This window comes from Bos grunniens, chromosome 5, assembly GCF_055505025.1.
Source record: "Bos grunniens cultivar Pamir isolate PY7600 chromosome 5, Bosgru_T2T1.0, whole genome shotgun sequence".
NCBI classification, from domain to species: domain Eukaryota; kingdom Metazoa; phylum Chordata; class Mammalia; order Artiodactyla; family Bovidae; genus Bos; species Bos grunniens.
The window spans coordinates 110,354,778-110,369,953 of record NC_141169.1 but is presented as its reverse complement, the minus strand read 5'-3'; the positions used below and the strand labels follow the sequence as shown (position 1 = coordinate 110,369,953).

General features: G+C 49.1%; 1 protein-coding gene and 1 long non-coding RNA gene across 12 annotated transcripts in view; one reads left to right on the top strand and one right to left on the bottom strand.

The window, feature by feature from the left end:
• CECR2 (CECR2 histone acetyl-lysine reader) overlaps positions 1–15,176 on the bottom strand; it is a 119,844-nt gene that overhangs the window by 7,767 nt on the left and 96,901 nt on the right. For all 11 annotated transcript variants that reach the window (XM_086402670.1, XM_086402674.1, XM_086402673.1 and 8 more), the window contains 8 exons: positions 9,003–9,156; positions 4,921–5,050; positions 4,605–4,642; positions 4,427–4,518; positions 4,114–4,240; positions 3,292–3,581; positions 2,705–2,833; positions 1,773–2,589 (listed from right to left, as the gene is read on the bottom strand). In XM_086402670.1, coding sequence (XP_086258796.1) covers positions 1,773–2,589; positions 2,705–2,833; positions 3,292–3,581; positions 4,114–4,240; positions 4,427–4,518; positions 4,605–4,642; positions 4,921–5,050; positions 9,003–9,156 — 1,777 coding nt within the window. The remainder of the gene's footprint in view (positions 1–1,772; positions 2,590–2,704; positions 2,834–3,291; positions 3,582–4,113; positions 4,241–4,426; positions 4,519–4,604; positions 4,643–4,920; positions 5,051–9,002; positions 9,157–15,176) is intronic.
• Positions 8,125–9,210, top strand: LOC147373019 (uncharacterized). Its single transcript, XR_015164482.1, has 2 exons — positions 8,125–8,284; positions 8,389–9,210. It is a non-coding gene; the product is annotated as an uncharacterized LOC147373019 (long non-coding RNA).

The following is a 15,176-nucleotide window of genomic DNA, read 5'->3' as shown; positions in this document are numbered from 1 at the left end:
GGAGGTTCTTTAAAAAACTAAACACAGAGTTAACGTATGCTCCTACAATCCCACTCCTGCGCAGGTATTTGCAGAAAGTAAGTGTTAGTCACGCAGTCGTGCCCGACTCTTTGTGACCCCATGGACTGCAGCCCACAGGCTCCTCTCTCCATGAGATTTTCCAGGCAAGGATACTGGAGTGGGTTGCCAATTCCTTCTCTAGGGGATCTTCCCAACCCAGGGATCAAACCTGGGTCTCCTGCACCGCAGGCAGATTCTTTACCACCTGAGCTACAAGGGAAGCCCTTTGTAGAAAACCATAATTCAAAAAGATACACGCACCCCGATGTTCACTGCAGCACTATTTAGAACAGCCAGGACATGGAAGCAACTCTAGATGCCTATCAACAGAGGAACGCATAAAGACGTGGTGCGTATACACTGTGGAACGTTGCTCGGTCATAAAAAAGAATAAATAATGCCATTTGCAACACTATGGATGGACCTAGAGATTACATACTAAATGAAGTAAATCAGAAAGAGATACATGTACGGTATCACTTATATGCGGGATTTAAAACATGACACAAGAGAAGTTATCTATGAAACAGAGACAAACTCGCAGACGGAGAGCGCACACTTGTGACTCAAGAGAAGGGTGGGCAGGACAGCGAGGGACAGGGAGATTGGGGTTGGCAGAGACAAACTATTATATACAGAGTGGATAAACAACATCTGACTTCAGCACAGAGAAATAACATTCAATATCCTGCGACAAACCACGATGGAAAAGAATATGGAAAAGAATGTATATGTGTATAACTATCACTCTGCTGTATAGCAGATACTAATTAGCACAACACTGTACATCAGCTATACTTCATTAAGAAAAAATAAAGGCAAACAAAACAACACAAACATCATGGCAACGAAGCAAACAGACTGCCCCTGAGACTCTCCCTCCAAAGCTCTGAATTCCAGTCACATCTGAAATCATGCCTGGAAAGTCGTGCTGCAGGTGGCATTCACAGAGTCAGCCTCCCCTCCAAGAAATCACCTGAAGGGAGTCTGCGCTCCTGGCCCTCCACCCAGTTGATAAGGAACCACATCACTCTGTAGATGCCCAGGTGCCACGGCTCCCACACGGACACATGCTAGATGTCCGTCCTCAACCAGCCGGAGTCACACAGAGGAGTCTCTTGCACTTGAGTTCACTACTCTCGTCGACGGCACTTCTAGAGCCCTCTTGACGACGCGCCCATCTCACTACTGCTCCGCAGCCCCGGCGCTCGCAGATGTGGGCCCACTGAGAAAGGCATGCAGAGAACTGGGCCAGGAGTAAAGCCCTGAGGACATGCTCCCCGAGGGTCACTTCAGGACAGTCCTTTTCAAGTGAGGCTGGGTGACGCAGAGCTTGCACACACGGATGCCAGGTCCGCTGTGTCGGGTTTGAATCGGTCTCCCCACTTAAGAGCTGAATGAAGGCAAATAACCACCTTTGTGCCCTGGAGCTTCCATCCATACAAACAAGAATACTAGTCAAAGTTCCCTCAAAGCTTATTCTGAGAGTGAAATAAGCACGGGAAGGCTCAGCACGAGTGGAGACACAGCAAGAATGCAGCTGTGCAGCACGGTTACCGCAAATCCTCGGACCACGGTGGGCTCAACCCAGAGATGTGCAAGTGAAAGGGACCAGAGGCCAGTTGACACTTTGTTTCCTAGTCTGCATAAAAGGATGGGTCACTAATTAACAGGGCAGATGCGGGGGGAGGGGGTGCGCATGCACACAGTACCTTGGCCGTTCTCAGGCTCCTGCACGTCACTGCTGTCCTGTGTCCTCCCAGGGTCCCCTGAGGCAGGCTTGGGGGCCACCAGGCCCATGGGTGGGAAAGGGCCAGGCAGGCGGGGCGGTGCAGGCTGGCGGGGGTGGTAAGGCACGCCTGGCGGGCATCCACGGGAGGAGAGCTGCTGCATGGCCAGCATCTCAGGGCTGTCCAGCATGGAGTCCCCACCCTGCACGCCCCGCAGGGCTGGGGCCGGAGCTCCAAACAGAGAACCCAGTGCCGGGGCTGCAGGGGGCTGGAGCCGCTGTGCGCCAGGTTTACAGGGGGGGTGCAGGTACCCTGAAGGAGGAACGCTGTGAGGTAGGAAGCCGGATTGTTCTGTCCACTGGTTTGGGGGGAGGGGAGGTCTCATCACTCGGGAATCCATCATGTGACCCAGAGGGCGGGGCTGGTGAGAAGGTCCTGGCCCCACGGGGGGCTTCTCGTCTGGCCCCAAGGGTCCTGGGTTTGCAGCACCGTGGCTCCCGTTCCAGACCGCAGAGTGCACTCGGCTCAGGTACTTGTAGGGTCGGTACATGTGGCTGGGAGGGACTTCTGGGCTCTCGGGGAAGTCTGGGGGTCGGGCTGGAGCACCCCCGTGCCTGGGAGGAAGGAGCCCTGGCTGGAAATGAGTTGGGGGATACACGCGCCCATCCTGGCTGGGGCCGCTCATCTGACTGAGCGGCAAGGGTCCAGGTCGAGAGCCCATGTCAGCAAGGGAGGCCAGCCCTCCGCAGGCCAGCTTCTCATCAGGGGGGCCTCGGTGGTGGTTAATTCCAGCTGGAGGCTGGCAACAAAAAAAGGGAAGCTGTGTTAACCCCGTGGTTACTCAATTTACCCTGGGGAGCAACGGGATTCTGGAACACACCTTTGCACCTACACGCACCGAGCAGTCTGCTTACCTGCACCGCCAGAGGCGCGGGCTGCAGGCCAGGCCCACGGGCGGGCGGGCCCGGGGCTCCAGAGGAGACACTGACTGCAGCAGGGTCCGACCCCCGGAGAGGACAAAACGCTCCCTGTCCTGCTGGCCTCTGGAGGGCACGGGGCAAAGGCAGGGAGGAGGAGGAGAGAGCACACCCTTCACGTCCTGAAGACCAGGCTCCGGCTGGTGGAGGAGCCCCACTGCCCCGGCCGACAGAGGGCGGGGCAGGGGCTCCCATCCCCACCCTCAGAGCCCCTCCCCCCTGCTCCCCAGGAAAGGTGCACTTATGTACTGGATGTTCCCCATTCTTTGACTTACAAGGAGTGAGATGTTAATTCAAATTTTTGCCCCAGTGGGAACGTGTAGTTCAAATGATTAACAAAAAGGATTTAAGACAGATGTAGACTAAATGAAGATGGGGGAGAACTTCACACCCGCCCAGTCCCTAATCAGAAGAAACCACTACGGGATGAAGTTGATCCTCGCTGGCTAGCTTGAGAAGAGAAGCTGGCCGGATCCACCGAGACACAGGGGCCCAGAGAGGCAGCTGCTGTTTGAGGCACCCACCTGGCCAGGGGGCTGAACGGAGCTGCTCTGACCGGCCCCAGAGGCAGTGGCACGGCGGCCCAGGGGCAGCGCCTTCCCTCCGTTCTCCGCGGGCTGCCTCCGGCCTGGTGCCTCCGAGTCCCGGGAGCGGGTGCACACGTGGCCCCGCGCGCCCCGCCCCCGCCTCTTCTCCCGCCTCTCCTCCTCCCGCATCCACGGCTCCTCGTCTGTGTCCCCGTCCTCCCCAGGAAAATGCTTCAGCATCGCCCGGTGGAAGCACCTCTCCAGGTTGTCCGACATCTTGGTGTACTCTGTGGGGGACAGAGGTCTGAGCCCCCACCCCGGGCAGGCCCCCAGACCACCTCCCCCCAATCAACTGTGAGTCTGCCAGGCTTCAGTGCCTCCTGCCTTCTAGGGCTACAGACATGACACGGGACACAATTTATGGCCTAAGAAACTGTCCAGCCTGTGTGGCTGGCACAGTGGCCCCTGGACCCCAAACCGGTAAAAATTTAATTCTTCAATGCCAAACTGCAGAAACGTTCAGTCCAATCACTGAACCTCCAAGCTTCGGCACCTGCAGCGACACCGGCGGCGTCATCCAAGGTCTGCCCTGCGACTCTAAGACAGTGGGTGAGCAGGCCCAGGACGAAACCGGGACCAGCAGCCGCCACGCCTCTGGCTGTGGAGGACGACAGAGACGGGCACAGCCCAGCCCATGGCTTCAACACACCCTCTCTTCACAGTCCTGAGAAAGGGCTGAACCTGGAGACTGGAAACGCCTGTTTTCCTTGGTTCTGCTGCTGCAGCAGGCTAGAGCCACAGCACCCCTCCTCCACTCACCGCTGCTCTCCCCATTGTATTTTCGACAATTCCTGAACATAGTCTTCATGTCGTTCACAAACTCCTCCTTGGTACAGTATGAACCTCCATTCAGTTTCTTCTCCATGCTTGAAATATCCATGGGGACCTACAACAGGCCACACTCGTTACTATCCATCGGAGAACAGTGCTTCGTAGTCCCCACACCACTAGGAGCTGTTTGAAAGCCTGGGAAGCACCCAGCACCCAGCCCTGAGGAGAGCCAGCTGATTACACAACAACACAACCACAGAGGCGCACGCTACAGTCGTACAGCTGACAAGGCTTCCTCTACCTTAATGATCTGGTAGTAGTTAGGGGCATACGATTCATCCACTGGTTCCAAAAAGGGCCAGGAATCCTTGTGAGCCTTCACCACGTCCAGAACTGAGGGGCCAAAGAGAAGAGGAGGGTCAGCACACATACCTGGGAACAGACTTGGTGGAACACAGGAGTGGAGCATGGGAACTGACCTTTGTACATGGCGGTGAAGTCATCATCCAGCTCGAAGCTGTGAATCAGAGAGTGAGAAATCAGCAGTGACGGAGACCCCCTGCTCTCCCCAGCGCCCTGGATTCAACCTGATGTCACAGCTCTCCAGACCAAGACTTGGAACAGTCCCCAGGAAACATCTGTAAACCTCTGCTAAGGTAAGTCTATAACACTGATGACCTCCAGAAAACACGAGGGAGTGAGGGTCGGCACACTCATCCCCTCCCTTGTCTACAAAATGACAGCTGGCCTGACCCCACACCAGGCAGCTGAGGGCTAGGGGCACTCTGCACTCACGGGTCTCTCGTCCTCTTCTCGGCCCGAGGCGGGGACTGGGGGTCCAGGTGGGACAGCTGGGGGGGCAGCGCCTTGCCCTGGGCCAGCAGCCAGGCCCGCTCCTCCCTGAGCCGTCGCCTCTTGGCTCGATCTGCAAGAACACAGAGCAGAGGCGCATCAGGACTCCACAAGGGAGACACGTGCCCGACTGCACCCTCTGCCGACCTCTCTGTGCTGACAGGACGGTGCTAGAGTGAGAAGGCTTTAAGGGACTTCTGTCCTGAGGTCACAGAGATGGGGTCAGGGAGGCAAGCGGGCCCTGGTGGGTTGGGGAAGGAGCAAGAGAGAAGGGAAGCAGAGGGCCGACAGTCACCCGCGCTGAACACCTCAAGCCCTTTCTATGTTGCCCACACAAAGACAGTATCTCCTGTTTAGGACCAGACCTCAGTCCAAACACACCAGGACTGTGCAAGGCCCCTGAAGCGCTCGCACTGGTTATCCTCACTCTGTGCCCGCTCCACGCCCCCACCTCCGGCACAGCTGTCTGACTCCATCCACACTGGTGCAGGAGGTGCCAGGGAAGTGAAGAAGCCAGCGGGACAGCCCAGGAGCTGGAAGGGGAGGCCTTCTCTGGCTCCCAGACATGGCCACAAGAAACACACTTGCCATGCACTGCTGGCCTGCTGGCAGTGGGGAAGGAAGAAGCAAGGACTCAGGGCACCACCAGAAGGCAAGACACATGACGGAGGGATAGGTTGGAAGGTGCCCGGTGGGAGCAGACACGGCCCGCAGACGCCCGCTCCCACCAAGCTCCCTCTGCTCAAATGTCATGCCTGTGTATAAATAAACTTGTATGTGTAAGAGAATCTATACCTGCTTTAAGTATCAGCGACATTTTGCTATCAACTTTTACTAAAATTGGTTTCTAAGAAAGAGAACGATTTCAAGCCTAAAGAAAAGTAAAACTAAATTAATGAACATCCATGTATCAAACTGTTAAACATTCAGTTCAGTTCAGTCACTCAGTCGTGTCCGACTCTCTGCAACCCCATGAATCGCAGCACGCCAGGTCTCCCTGTCCATCACCAACTCCCGGAGTTCACTCAGACTCACGTCCATCGAGTCAGTGATGCCATCCAGCCATCTCATCCTCTGTCCTTCCTTTCTCCTCCTGCCCCCAATCCCTCCCAGCATCAGAATCTTTTCCAATGAGTCAATTCTTCGCATGAGGTGGCCAAAGAACTACAGTTTCAGCTTCAGCATCATTCCTTCCAAAGAAATCCCAGGGCTGATCTCCTTCAGAATGGACTGGTTGGATCTCCATGCAGTCCAAGGGACTCTCAAGAGTCTTCTCCAACATCACAGTTCAAAAGCATCAATTCTTCGGCGCTCAGCCTTCTTCACAGTCCAACTCTCACATTCATACATGACCACAGGAAAAACCATAGCCTTGGCTAGGCTGACCTTTGTTGGCAAAGTAATGTTAAACATTAGGCGTCATGAACTCAATTCAGGATTTCACAACTAGCAACCAGTCAACCGATTCTTCACATCATCAGAATTACTGTCTGGACACACATCTCCCCAGGCTCAGGCAAGCCCCGGGGACCACAGGTGGGGTCAGCGCCAGCGCCCCTCCACGGCTACAGATAGTCCTTCACAAGTGATGCCACCACCTCACTCACTCCCACGGCGTGACGTGATGAGTGTAACGTGGAATTCTGATGTTTCTGTTTGCCTGTTCCAGACAAGAGTGACCTAATATTTACTACTTGTCAACATGTGGCCAAAAAGTTCCTTTGATTTTTAAGTAAAAGTAAGACAGATAAAAAACAACAAAAACAGTAAGAACAACAAACTGGTTCCAAATAGGAAGCGGAGTATGTCAAGGCTGCATATTGTCACCCTGCTTATTTAACTTATTTGTAGAGTACATCAGGAGAAATACTGGGCTGGAGCAAACACAAGCTGGAATCAAGACTGCCAAGAGAAATATCAATAACCTCAGATATGCAAATGACACCACCCTTATGGCAGAAAGTGAAGAGGAACTAAAAAGCCTCTTGATGAAGGTGAAAGAGGAGAGTGAAAAAGTTGGCTTAAAGCTCAACATTCAGAAAACGATGATCATGGCATCTGGTCTCATCACTTCATGGGAAATAGATGGGGAAACAGTGGAAACAGTGTCAGACTTTATTTTTCTGGGCTCCAAAATCACTGCAGATGGTGACTGCAGCCATGAAATTAAAAGACACTTACTCCTTGGAAGGAAAGTTATGACCAACCTAGACAGCATATTCAAAAGCATAGACATCACTTTGCCAACAAAGGTCCGTCTAGTCAAGGCTATGGTTTTTCCAGTGGTCATGTATGGATGTGAGAGTTGGACTGTGAAGAAGGCTGAGCGCCGAAGAATTGATGCTTTTGAACTGTGGTGTTAGAGAAGACTCTTGAGAGTCCCTTGGACTGCAAGGAGATCCAACCAGTCCATTCTGAAGGAGATCAGCCCTGGGATTTCTTTGGAAGGAATGATGCTGAAGCTGAAACTGTAGTTCTTTGGCCACCTCATGCGAAGAGTTGACTCATTGGAAAAGACTCTGATGCTGGGAGGGATTGGGGGCAGGAGAAGGGAACGACAGAGGATGAGATGGCTGGATGGCATCACTGACTCGATGGACGTGAGTCTGAGTGAACTCCGGGAGTTGGTGATGGACAGGGAGGCCTGGCGTGCTGCAATTCCTGGGGTCGCAAAGAGTCGGACACGACTGAGCGACTGAACTGAACTGAAGACATTTTTCATTTGCACCAACAATTTTATTGATTATGTATTCTCCATTTTGTGTCATTATTTTCTGCTATTTTTCAGGCAACTTCATTATTCCATCTTCCCAAAACTTTATCATTTTGAGCAAAGAACTGTTTCAGGTGCCTTTTACAGCCTTCCAGGGAAGTGAAATTTTTTTCCTTTAAGAGAATTTTGTAAAGACCAAAACAAATGGAAATCCAAGGGTACAATGTCTGGTGAATACGGAGGATGAATCAGAACTTCTCAGCCAAGCTGTAACAGTTTTGCCTGGTCATCAAAGAAACATGCAGCCTTGCCTTATCCTGATAGAAAACTATGAGTTTTCTGTTGACTAATTCTGCATGCTTTTCGTTGAGTGCTGCTTTCAGTTGGACTAACTGGGAGCCATACTTGTTGGAATTAATCACTTGGTTTTCCAGAAGGAGCTCGTAACAGAGGACCCCTTACGATCCCGCCACATACACAACGTCAGCTTCTCTGGATGAAGACCTGCCTCGGTGTGGTGCTGAGACCCCCAATGGCACTTGTCAATATTCCTTCTCTGCTCTCACTGTGTCATCCCTTCCTTTCCCCACTTTGGTGAGCATCTTTATGGCCATTACTTTAACTCTTTATCAAACAAATTTTTCTGAGGTTTTATTCTCCTATTTGGAACATATTCTTCTGTGTCTTCATTTTGCTAGACCCTCTGTGTCGGTTTCTACGCAGCAGATGAAGAACCACCTCCCCGTCCTAAAGGCGGAACCTCACAAAGGAGGCCAGCCTTTGTGTTCAGCCCTGCTCAGCTCTGCCATCTCTCAACCCTCTGTGGTGCTTATCCAGACGGTCCGATGGATTTTAGTAAGTCCCAGTAGTTGAGAACATGCAAAGACCTGTCAGTTTCCCTACCTCAGCACCTAGATTCAGCAGGTCAGGGTGAGTAAAACTGTGTGATGGTGGCAAGAGGTGCGAACCCCAGCGACAAAACAAGCCAGTCGGGCAGTGAGGCACCGTGTGCTGGACCCAGTCCATGATGCTGTGCTGTGTATGCGAAAGAGTGTATGCAAACAAGTGTGGAAGAGGCTACACGAGTGCATTAAAGACACTGAGGGTTCTGGAATCACTGTCAAGGTCAGAATGCAGGGAGCCTATTATGAATCAGAAGGCAGTAACTAGGGAAGCGAGGGGTCATCACATGATAAGGCCAGATGCAGCCCAGCCGAGAAGGCAGGAAGGAATCCAGAACGAGGGCAAGGACACTGCAGGGCAGGCCCCGGGGCCCCCCGCCCCCACCCCTGGCCCGGCAGAGCGCTCCTACCTTCCACGGCCTTGACCCTCTCCTCCAGCTCCCGCTTCCTCTCCTCCTTCAGCAGCTGCTCCTGCTCCTTCTTCTGCACCGCGAGAAGGATCTGGCGCTCCTCCTCCTCCTCCCGGTGCTTCTGTTTCTCTAGCCTGCTGAGCACAGGGGTCTCCTGCGAGGGGCCAAGAAACTCGGTCAACACGTAATAAAGCAAAACCAGGCCTTTGCTCTGAGTGCAGAGTCCACATTTTCTATCCCACACGCAGCATTAGATAGCTGGATGACTTCTGCCTTAAATGCAAGTTCATCTTGTCATCTGTGCAATCAATGAATGAGTACAGACACACACTGACAAGACACAACGGGGAATGAACAGGAGGGAGCTGGGCCCGACGGTCACGCAACTGGTCGTCTCTGGGAGACAACCTTCTGGAGAGGAGGCACCAATCCCCCCTAAGTAAGGAAGAAAGGGGGAGACAGCACAGACAACTTCAGTCATCTGCACGCCTCAGAAACGCCGAACTTCTGTACTTTACTAATCAAGCAATTTAAAAAAAAGAGGGTTCGGTGGGAAGGGCCACCATTTTGCCTTAAGGAATAGAAAAGAGATGAAGTGACAGCACAGAAATGCACCTGCCTAAGAAATTCAAGGAACGAAAAGACAAACCAGGACCACCACCACCAGTTGTTCCTCAAGTCTTACTCTGGGTGTTTCCAACAGCGCTAGTTCTGAACCATCTGTAGCCCACAAAACTCAAGCTAGGGCTGAAATCATTATGTTCAATTTCTTCCCTGGACTTCTGTGCTGATGCGTAAGCCACGACTTTTTCTTTTTTAAAATTATTATTGAAGAGGTAATAATTGTTACCTGTAATAACAGAGAATGCCTATAAGATGCACAGATACAGAAAGAGGAATCGGGTGTCTGCAAAGGGAAAACGCACATTACACTAGCAAGAAACATCAATTATTCCAAGTCAGGTGAAACTAAGTCAGGAATGTTTTTCTTTTCAGTAGAAAGAATACCTAAGAATTTTCTACATAAATATCTTTATTCTGTAGAAATTACACAAGTGGTCTTGACGTGGAGAGAGAAAGATGATGGCAGACTGCCATCCAAATGCAAAGTGTTAGTCACTCAGTCATGTCCGACTCCTTGCGACCTCATGGACTGTAGCCCACCAGGCTCCTCTGTCCATGGGATTTTCCAGGCAAGAATACTAGAATGGATTGCCATGACCTGCTCCAGGGTGTCTTCCTGACCCAGAGATCAAACCCAGGTCTCCTGCACTGCAGGCAGACTCTTTACTGTCTGAGCCACCAGGGAAGGACATACATATGTATGCCATACATACAAAATCATCATTAAACACAGAAACCAATCTGATTGAAGTTTTTTACTTTTTAATGGTCCTTAAAACGAGTTTCAATTATCATTTGACTCAGAAATAGAAAGTGCTCTTCCCTAGATAACAGACCTTCTGAAAGTCATTTTTAACTGTTCAAATTCTGAGCCTGACTTTAAAAGAGCTGGCTAACAAATAAGGTAAAAATCTTTCAGAGTAAAAGAGGAGAGATGAGAATTTTTTAAAACTTAACTACTTTTACTGTACACACGATACTGTAGTTAGTCGCCCAAATAGAATTAAACAAAGTTACTTGACTTCTAGATCCTATAACCAGAATGGGCGGTCCACACTGGGTTTGAATGAGCCAGATGCGCTTTCAGAAATGGGGCTGCTGCAGGAATCTCATGGACAAGCCACCCACTGACAGGGAAGCACCTTCGCACCCTCTGCCCCTTCATCCCACCACAGGTCTCTAATCACACCCACTGTGGCAACATCTGTCCCTTGCTGAGAGGTCGTGTGGCGATGCTATTAACAAAGCAAAGCAGACCAAACCTCTCCTCTGCTCAGCTCAACAAGGATCCATGGATGGGGTGGCGGACAGGCAGGGGACAGGTGAACACACGCCTGGCAGGCGGAATTACTTCCTTCAAAAAAAGTGCTGCATTTTCTATACATCAGACCCACTGAAAAGGCAGAGAAAAGCAAGTGCTAACCACACAGTGAGGACAGCATGAACGTGTCCTCCCCTGCACAAAGACATGTTACAGACGACAAGCATCTCAGCGACAACAGTAACCTGGTAAACAAACAAGACAGATGCCTCCCGCCCAAAGTCAGTGCAAGGAGAAGAAAAGGCGAAAATAGATCATCATGCACATCCTAAGACTATATAATTTTTTCCAACACGTACAACAGGGTATTATTCTTAATAAGGAAAGATATCTAAAGCAATTAACAGCTGTTGCTGTTCAGTTGCTAAGTCTTGTCTGACTCTGTGACCACCAAAAAAATGCAACATGAGTACAAAATTCACAGAAGGTAAATAAAACACATCCATGATCCTAAGAAAAAACAAAATAGAATATGCACTCACAGCACTGTAAAAGATGAAAAAAGTGGCATGTCTGCAAAGACGTGGTAGCACAGATGGCTCACAGTGCTGGGGCCACAGGTCTTCCAAAGGACAAGTGAGACACGTGTTAGGAGCCCTGGGCAGAGCAGCGACACCGTGGGACTTCATCTCACAGTCAGACAGCCGGGCAAGTGTTTCTGAGTACGTTACAGTCAACAGTATTTAAAACATCGAAAAACTGTGAATATCCTATAGGTTTAAAATAGGTAAATTACATAACTACTATATAGTCATTAAAATTGTTTTTCTGAGGAATATTTAATGAAATATGAAAAGGCTCATGACATTAAATGAAAACCGGGTCACAAGACGACAGGCAGTATGATCCCAGGTTTCCAATAAACGCACAGAGAAAAGGCCTGAAGCAAACACAGGAAGCTGTACACAGGGAACCTTGCTACTGTGCCTCCTGCACTTTTTACACTCAGTCTCTCGTTTTCTACAAGAGTGTAGAAATTATTTAGGACACAGAACAACCCCTTCCCAAATAAGCTGGGGAAATCATCCAGTATTACATGTTCTACAATGATCTAATTTTTATTAACTTTTTTAATAGAGATCACATAGTAGTGGGAGTAAATTCTAAAATTCAAATGTTAAAAGTACCAAGAGGTTGCTATCATGTATAGATTTTACAGTGAGGCATTAAAATTGACTTTAAATAGATTAAGACATTTTGCTAAAATGGAAACAGGAATTTTTTAATTTTTTGTACGAGTATAGCTGATTTACAACGTTGCCTTAGTTTCTGCTGTACAGCAAAGTGAATTAGTTACTGTTGTCATTTGGTAGCTAAGTCATGTCCGACTCTTTGGGACCCTATGGACTGTAGCCCTCCAAGCTCCTCTGTCCTCCGCCATCTCCTGAAGTTTGCTAAAATTCATGTCCATTTAGGTGATGACACTATTCCACCATCTCATCCCCTGATGCTTCCTCCTTTTGACTTCAGTCAGTTATACATATACACATATCCACACTTCAGTCTAGACTCCATTCCTATACAGGTCATTACAAACCACTGAATAGAGTTCCCTGTGCTATACACTAGGTTCCTATTAACTATCTTTTATATATTAAAGCAAAAAATTTAAAACTTAAGAAAATCATAAATGCCAAGGACTGCTGCAAAATCAGAGATTATGCATCATTTAGAAACACACATAAAGACACTGAGGTGAAATTCACACAAAATGAACAACTGTCAGTGCACAGCTGAGGGGTGCTCAGCATACTCACAGCGCCTGGCAACCACCATCTGGTTGACCACAGAGCACCCTCAACACCGGAGACAAAGCCCTGACCTCCATCCCAGCCACGCCGCACCCTCGCGCTCCAGCCCCTGGCGACCGTCAAGTGACTCTCTTTCTGTGGATCTATTTATTCTGGACACTTTACACACATGGAAGTATACACGTTTTGTCCAGTCCAGGTCAGCCGCTCATCGTGTCCGACTCTTGGCGACCCCATGAACCACAGCACGCCAGGCCTCCCTGTCCATCACCAACTCCCGGAGTTCACTCAGACTCACGTCCATCGAGTCGGGGATGCCATCCAGCCATCTCATCCTCCGTCGTCCCCTTTCTCCTGCCCCTAATCCCTCCCAGCATCAGGGTCTTTTCCAATGAGTCAACTCTTCACATGAGGTGGTTTGTCTAGTTAGTTGTTTTTAAAATACATTAATATTTATACTAAGCACGTAAGAAGTAATAACTTACTGGGATGATTTGAGAGAATAGCATTGAAACACGTATATCACCATATGTGAAATAGATGACCAGTCCAAGTTCGATGCATGAAACAGGGCACTCAAAGCCGGTGCACCGGGATGACCCAGAGGGATGGGATGGGGAGGGGGTGAGAAGGGGGTTTGGGACAGGGGGACACATGTACACCTGTGGCTGATTTATGTCAATGTATGGCAAAAAACACCACAATATTGTAAAGTAATTAGCCTCCAATTAAAATAAATTAATAAAAATAATAATTTAGTCACCTGATATTAGAGTATCGTGAAAAAGCAAACTTGTAAGCTCAATCGCATACAAATAATTCTATTAAAAAATGAGCCAAGGATCTGAACAGACATTTTTCCAAGAAAGACACACAGATGGTTAGCAGACACATGAAAAGAGGCTCAACATCATTAATCATCAGAGAAATGCAAATCAAAACCTCACACCTGTTAGAATGGCCATGATGGGTATCAACAAAATGACAAGAGATGGCAAGTGCTGACAAGGACATGGCAAAAAGGGAATTCTTGTGCACTGTTGGTGGGAATGTAAACTAGTACAGACACTATGGAAAAAGAGCACAGAGGTTCCTTGAAAAATAAAAAACAGAATTTGATCACATGACCCAGCATTTCTATTCCTGCCTATCTTTCCAAAGAAAGTAAAAGCACAGCCTGAACAGGAACACAACTCCCAGGGTCACTGAAGCACAAGAGCCAAAACTCAGACGTAACCTAATGTCCATCGGTGGATGGAGGAACGGAGAAGAGGCGGCGTATGTACAAGGGTATATTACTCAGTCACAAACAGGAAAATGCTGCCACGCGTGACTACATGGATGACATGAGGGCATTATGCTAAGTGAGATTAAGTCAGAGAAAAGCAAATACTGTATCAACTCACCTACATGTAGAGTCTAAAAACACTGAACTCAAGATACAGATGACAGACAGGGGTGGGCAAAATGAGTGAAGGCAGTCAGCAGTACAGACATCCATTTATAAAATAAATAACTCCTGGGGATGAGATGGGCTTCCCTGATAGCTCAGAATCCACCTATAATGTAGGAAACCCCGGTTCAATTCCTGGGTCGGAAAGATCCCCTGGAGAAGGGATAGGCTACCCGCTCCAGTATTCTTGTGGCTCAACTGGTAAAGAATCTGCCTGCAATGAGGGAGACATGGGTTCAATCCCTGGGTTGGGAAGATCCCCTGGAGAAGGGAAAAGTGATGAGATGCGCAACATGGTGACCACAGTCAATAATACTGTGTTGTATGTAAACAGAGAGTAGATTTTTAAAGTTACTCATCACAAGAAAAAACTCCATGTGAGGTGACAGATATTAACTAGACCTCCTGGTGATCGTTTTGCAAGGTATGCAATTATCAAATCATTATGTTGTACACTCAAAACTAACGTTACACACCAATTACACCTCAAACAAAAAAAAAAATGTCTGCAATTCCAAGAGCTCAACAACAACAAAACTCAGAGCAGAGTGCCCACAAAGGCTGAGAACAAGAAGCAAGGTCCAGGACCTACCTGTGTAACATGCTCCTGACCACCCCTGCTCACGGGGGCCCTTCTGTCCATTTTAATCCCTGCCTGTCCCCCAACCTGCCTTCTCCAGGCTCCCCCACCTCAGGTTGCTGGCTGCAAACACTTCTGCTCAGTGAGACACCACTTTGCCTCACACTTCCTATGCCTATTCTCTTTCACTATAATTAATGTTTTATAAATTCAGTAGTTCCCATTTGATGTGAATTCTCAAACAGTTTCATTTTATATAAATTGCATCATACACATTTAGGAAAAAACATGTATGAAATGCACCAAGAGTGTTTTAAATTTCCATGCAACTTTCTAGGCAGTGTGCTACCCCATGGAAGGGACAAGACTGATGACCTGAAGTTACTTGCGGCAGGCAGTCTTTTAAACTGTCAACAGTTTAATTGTTCAAACTTCAATGGTTTAA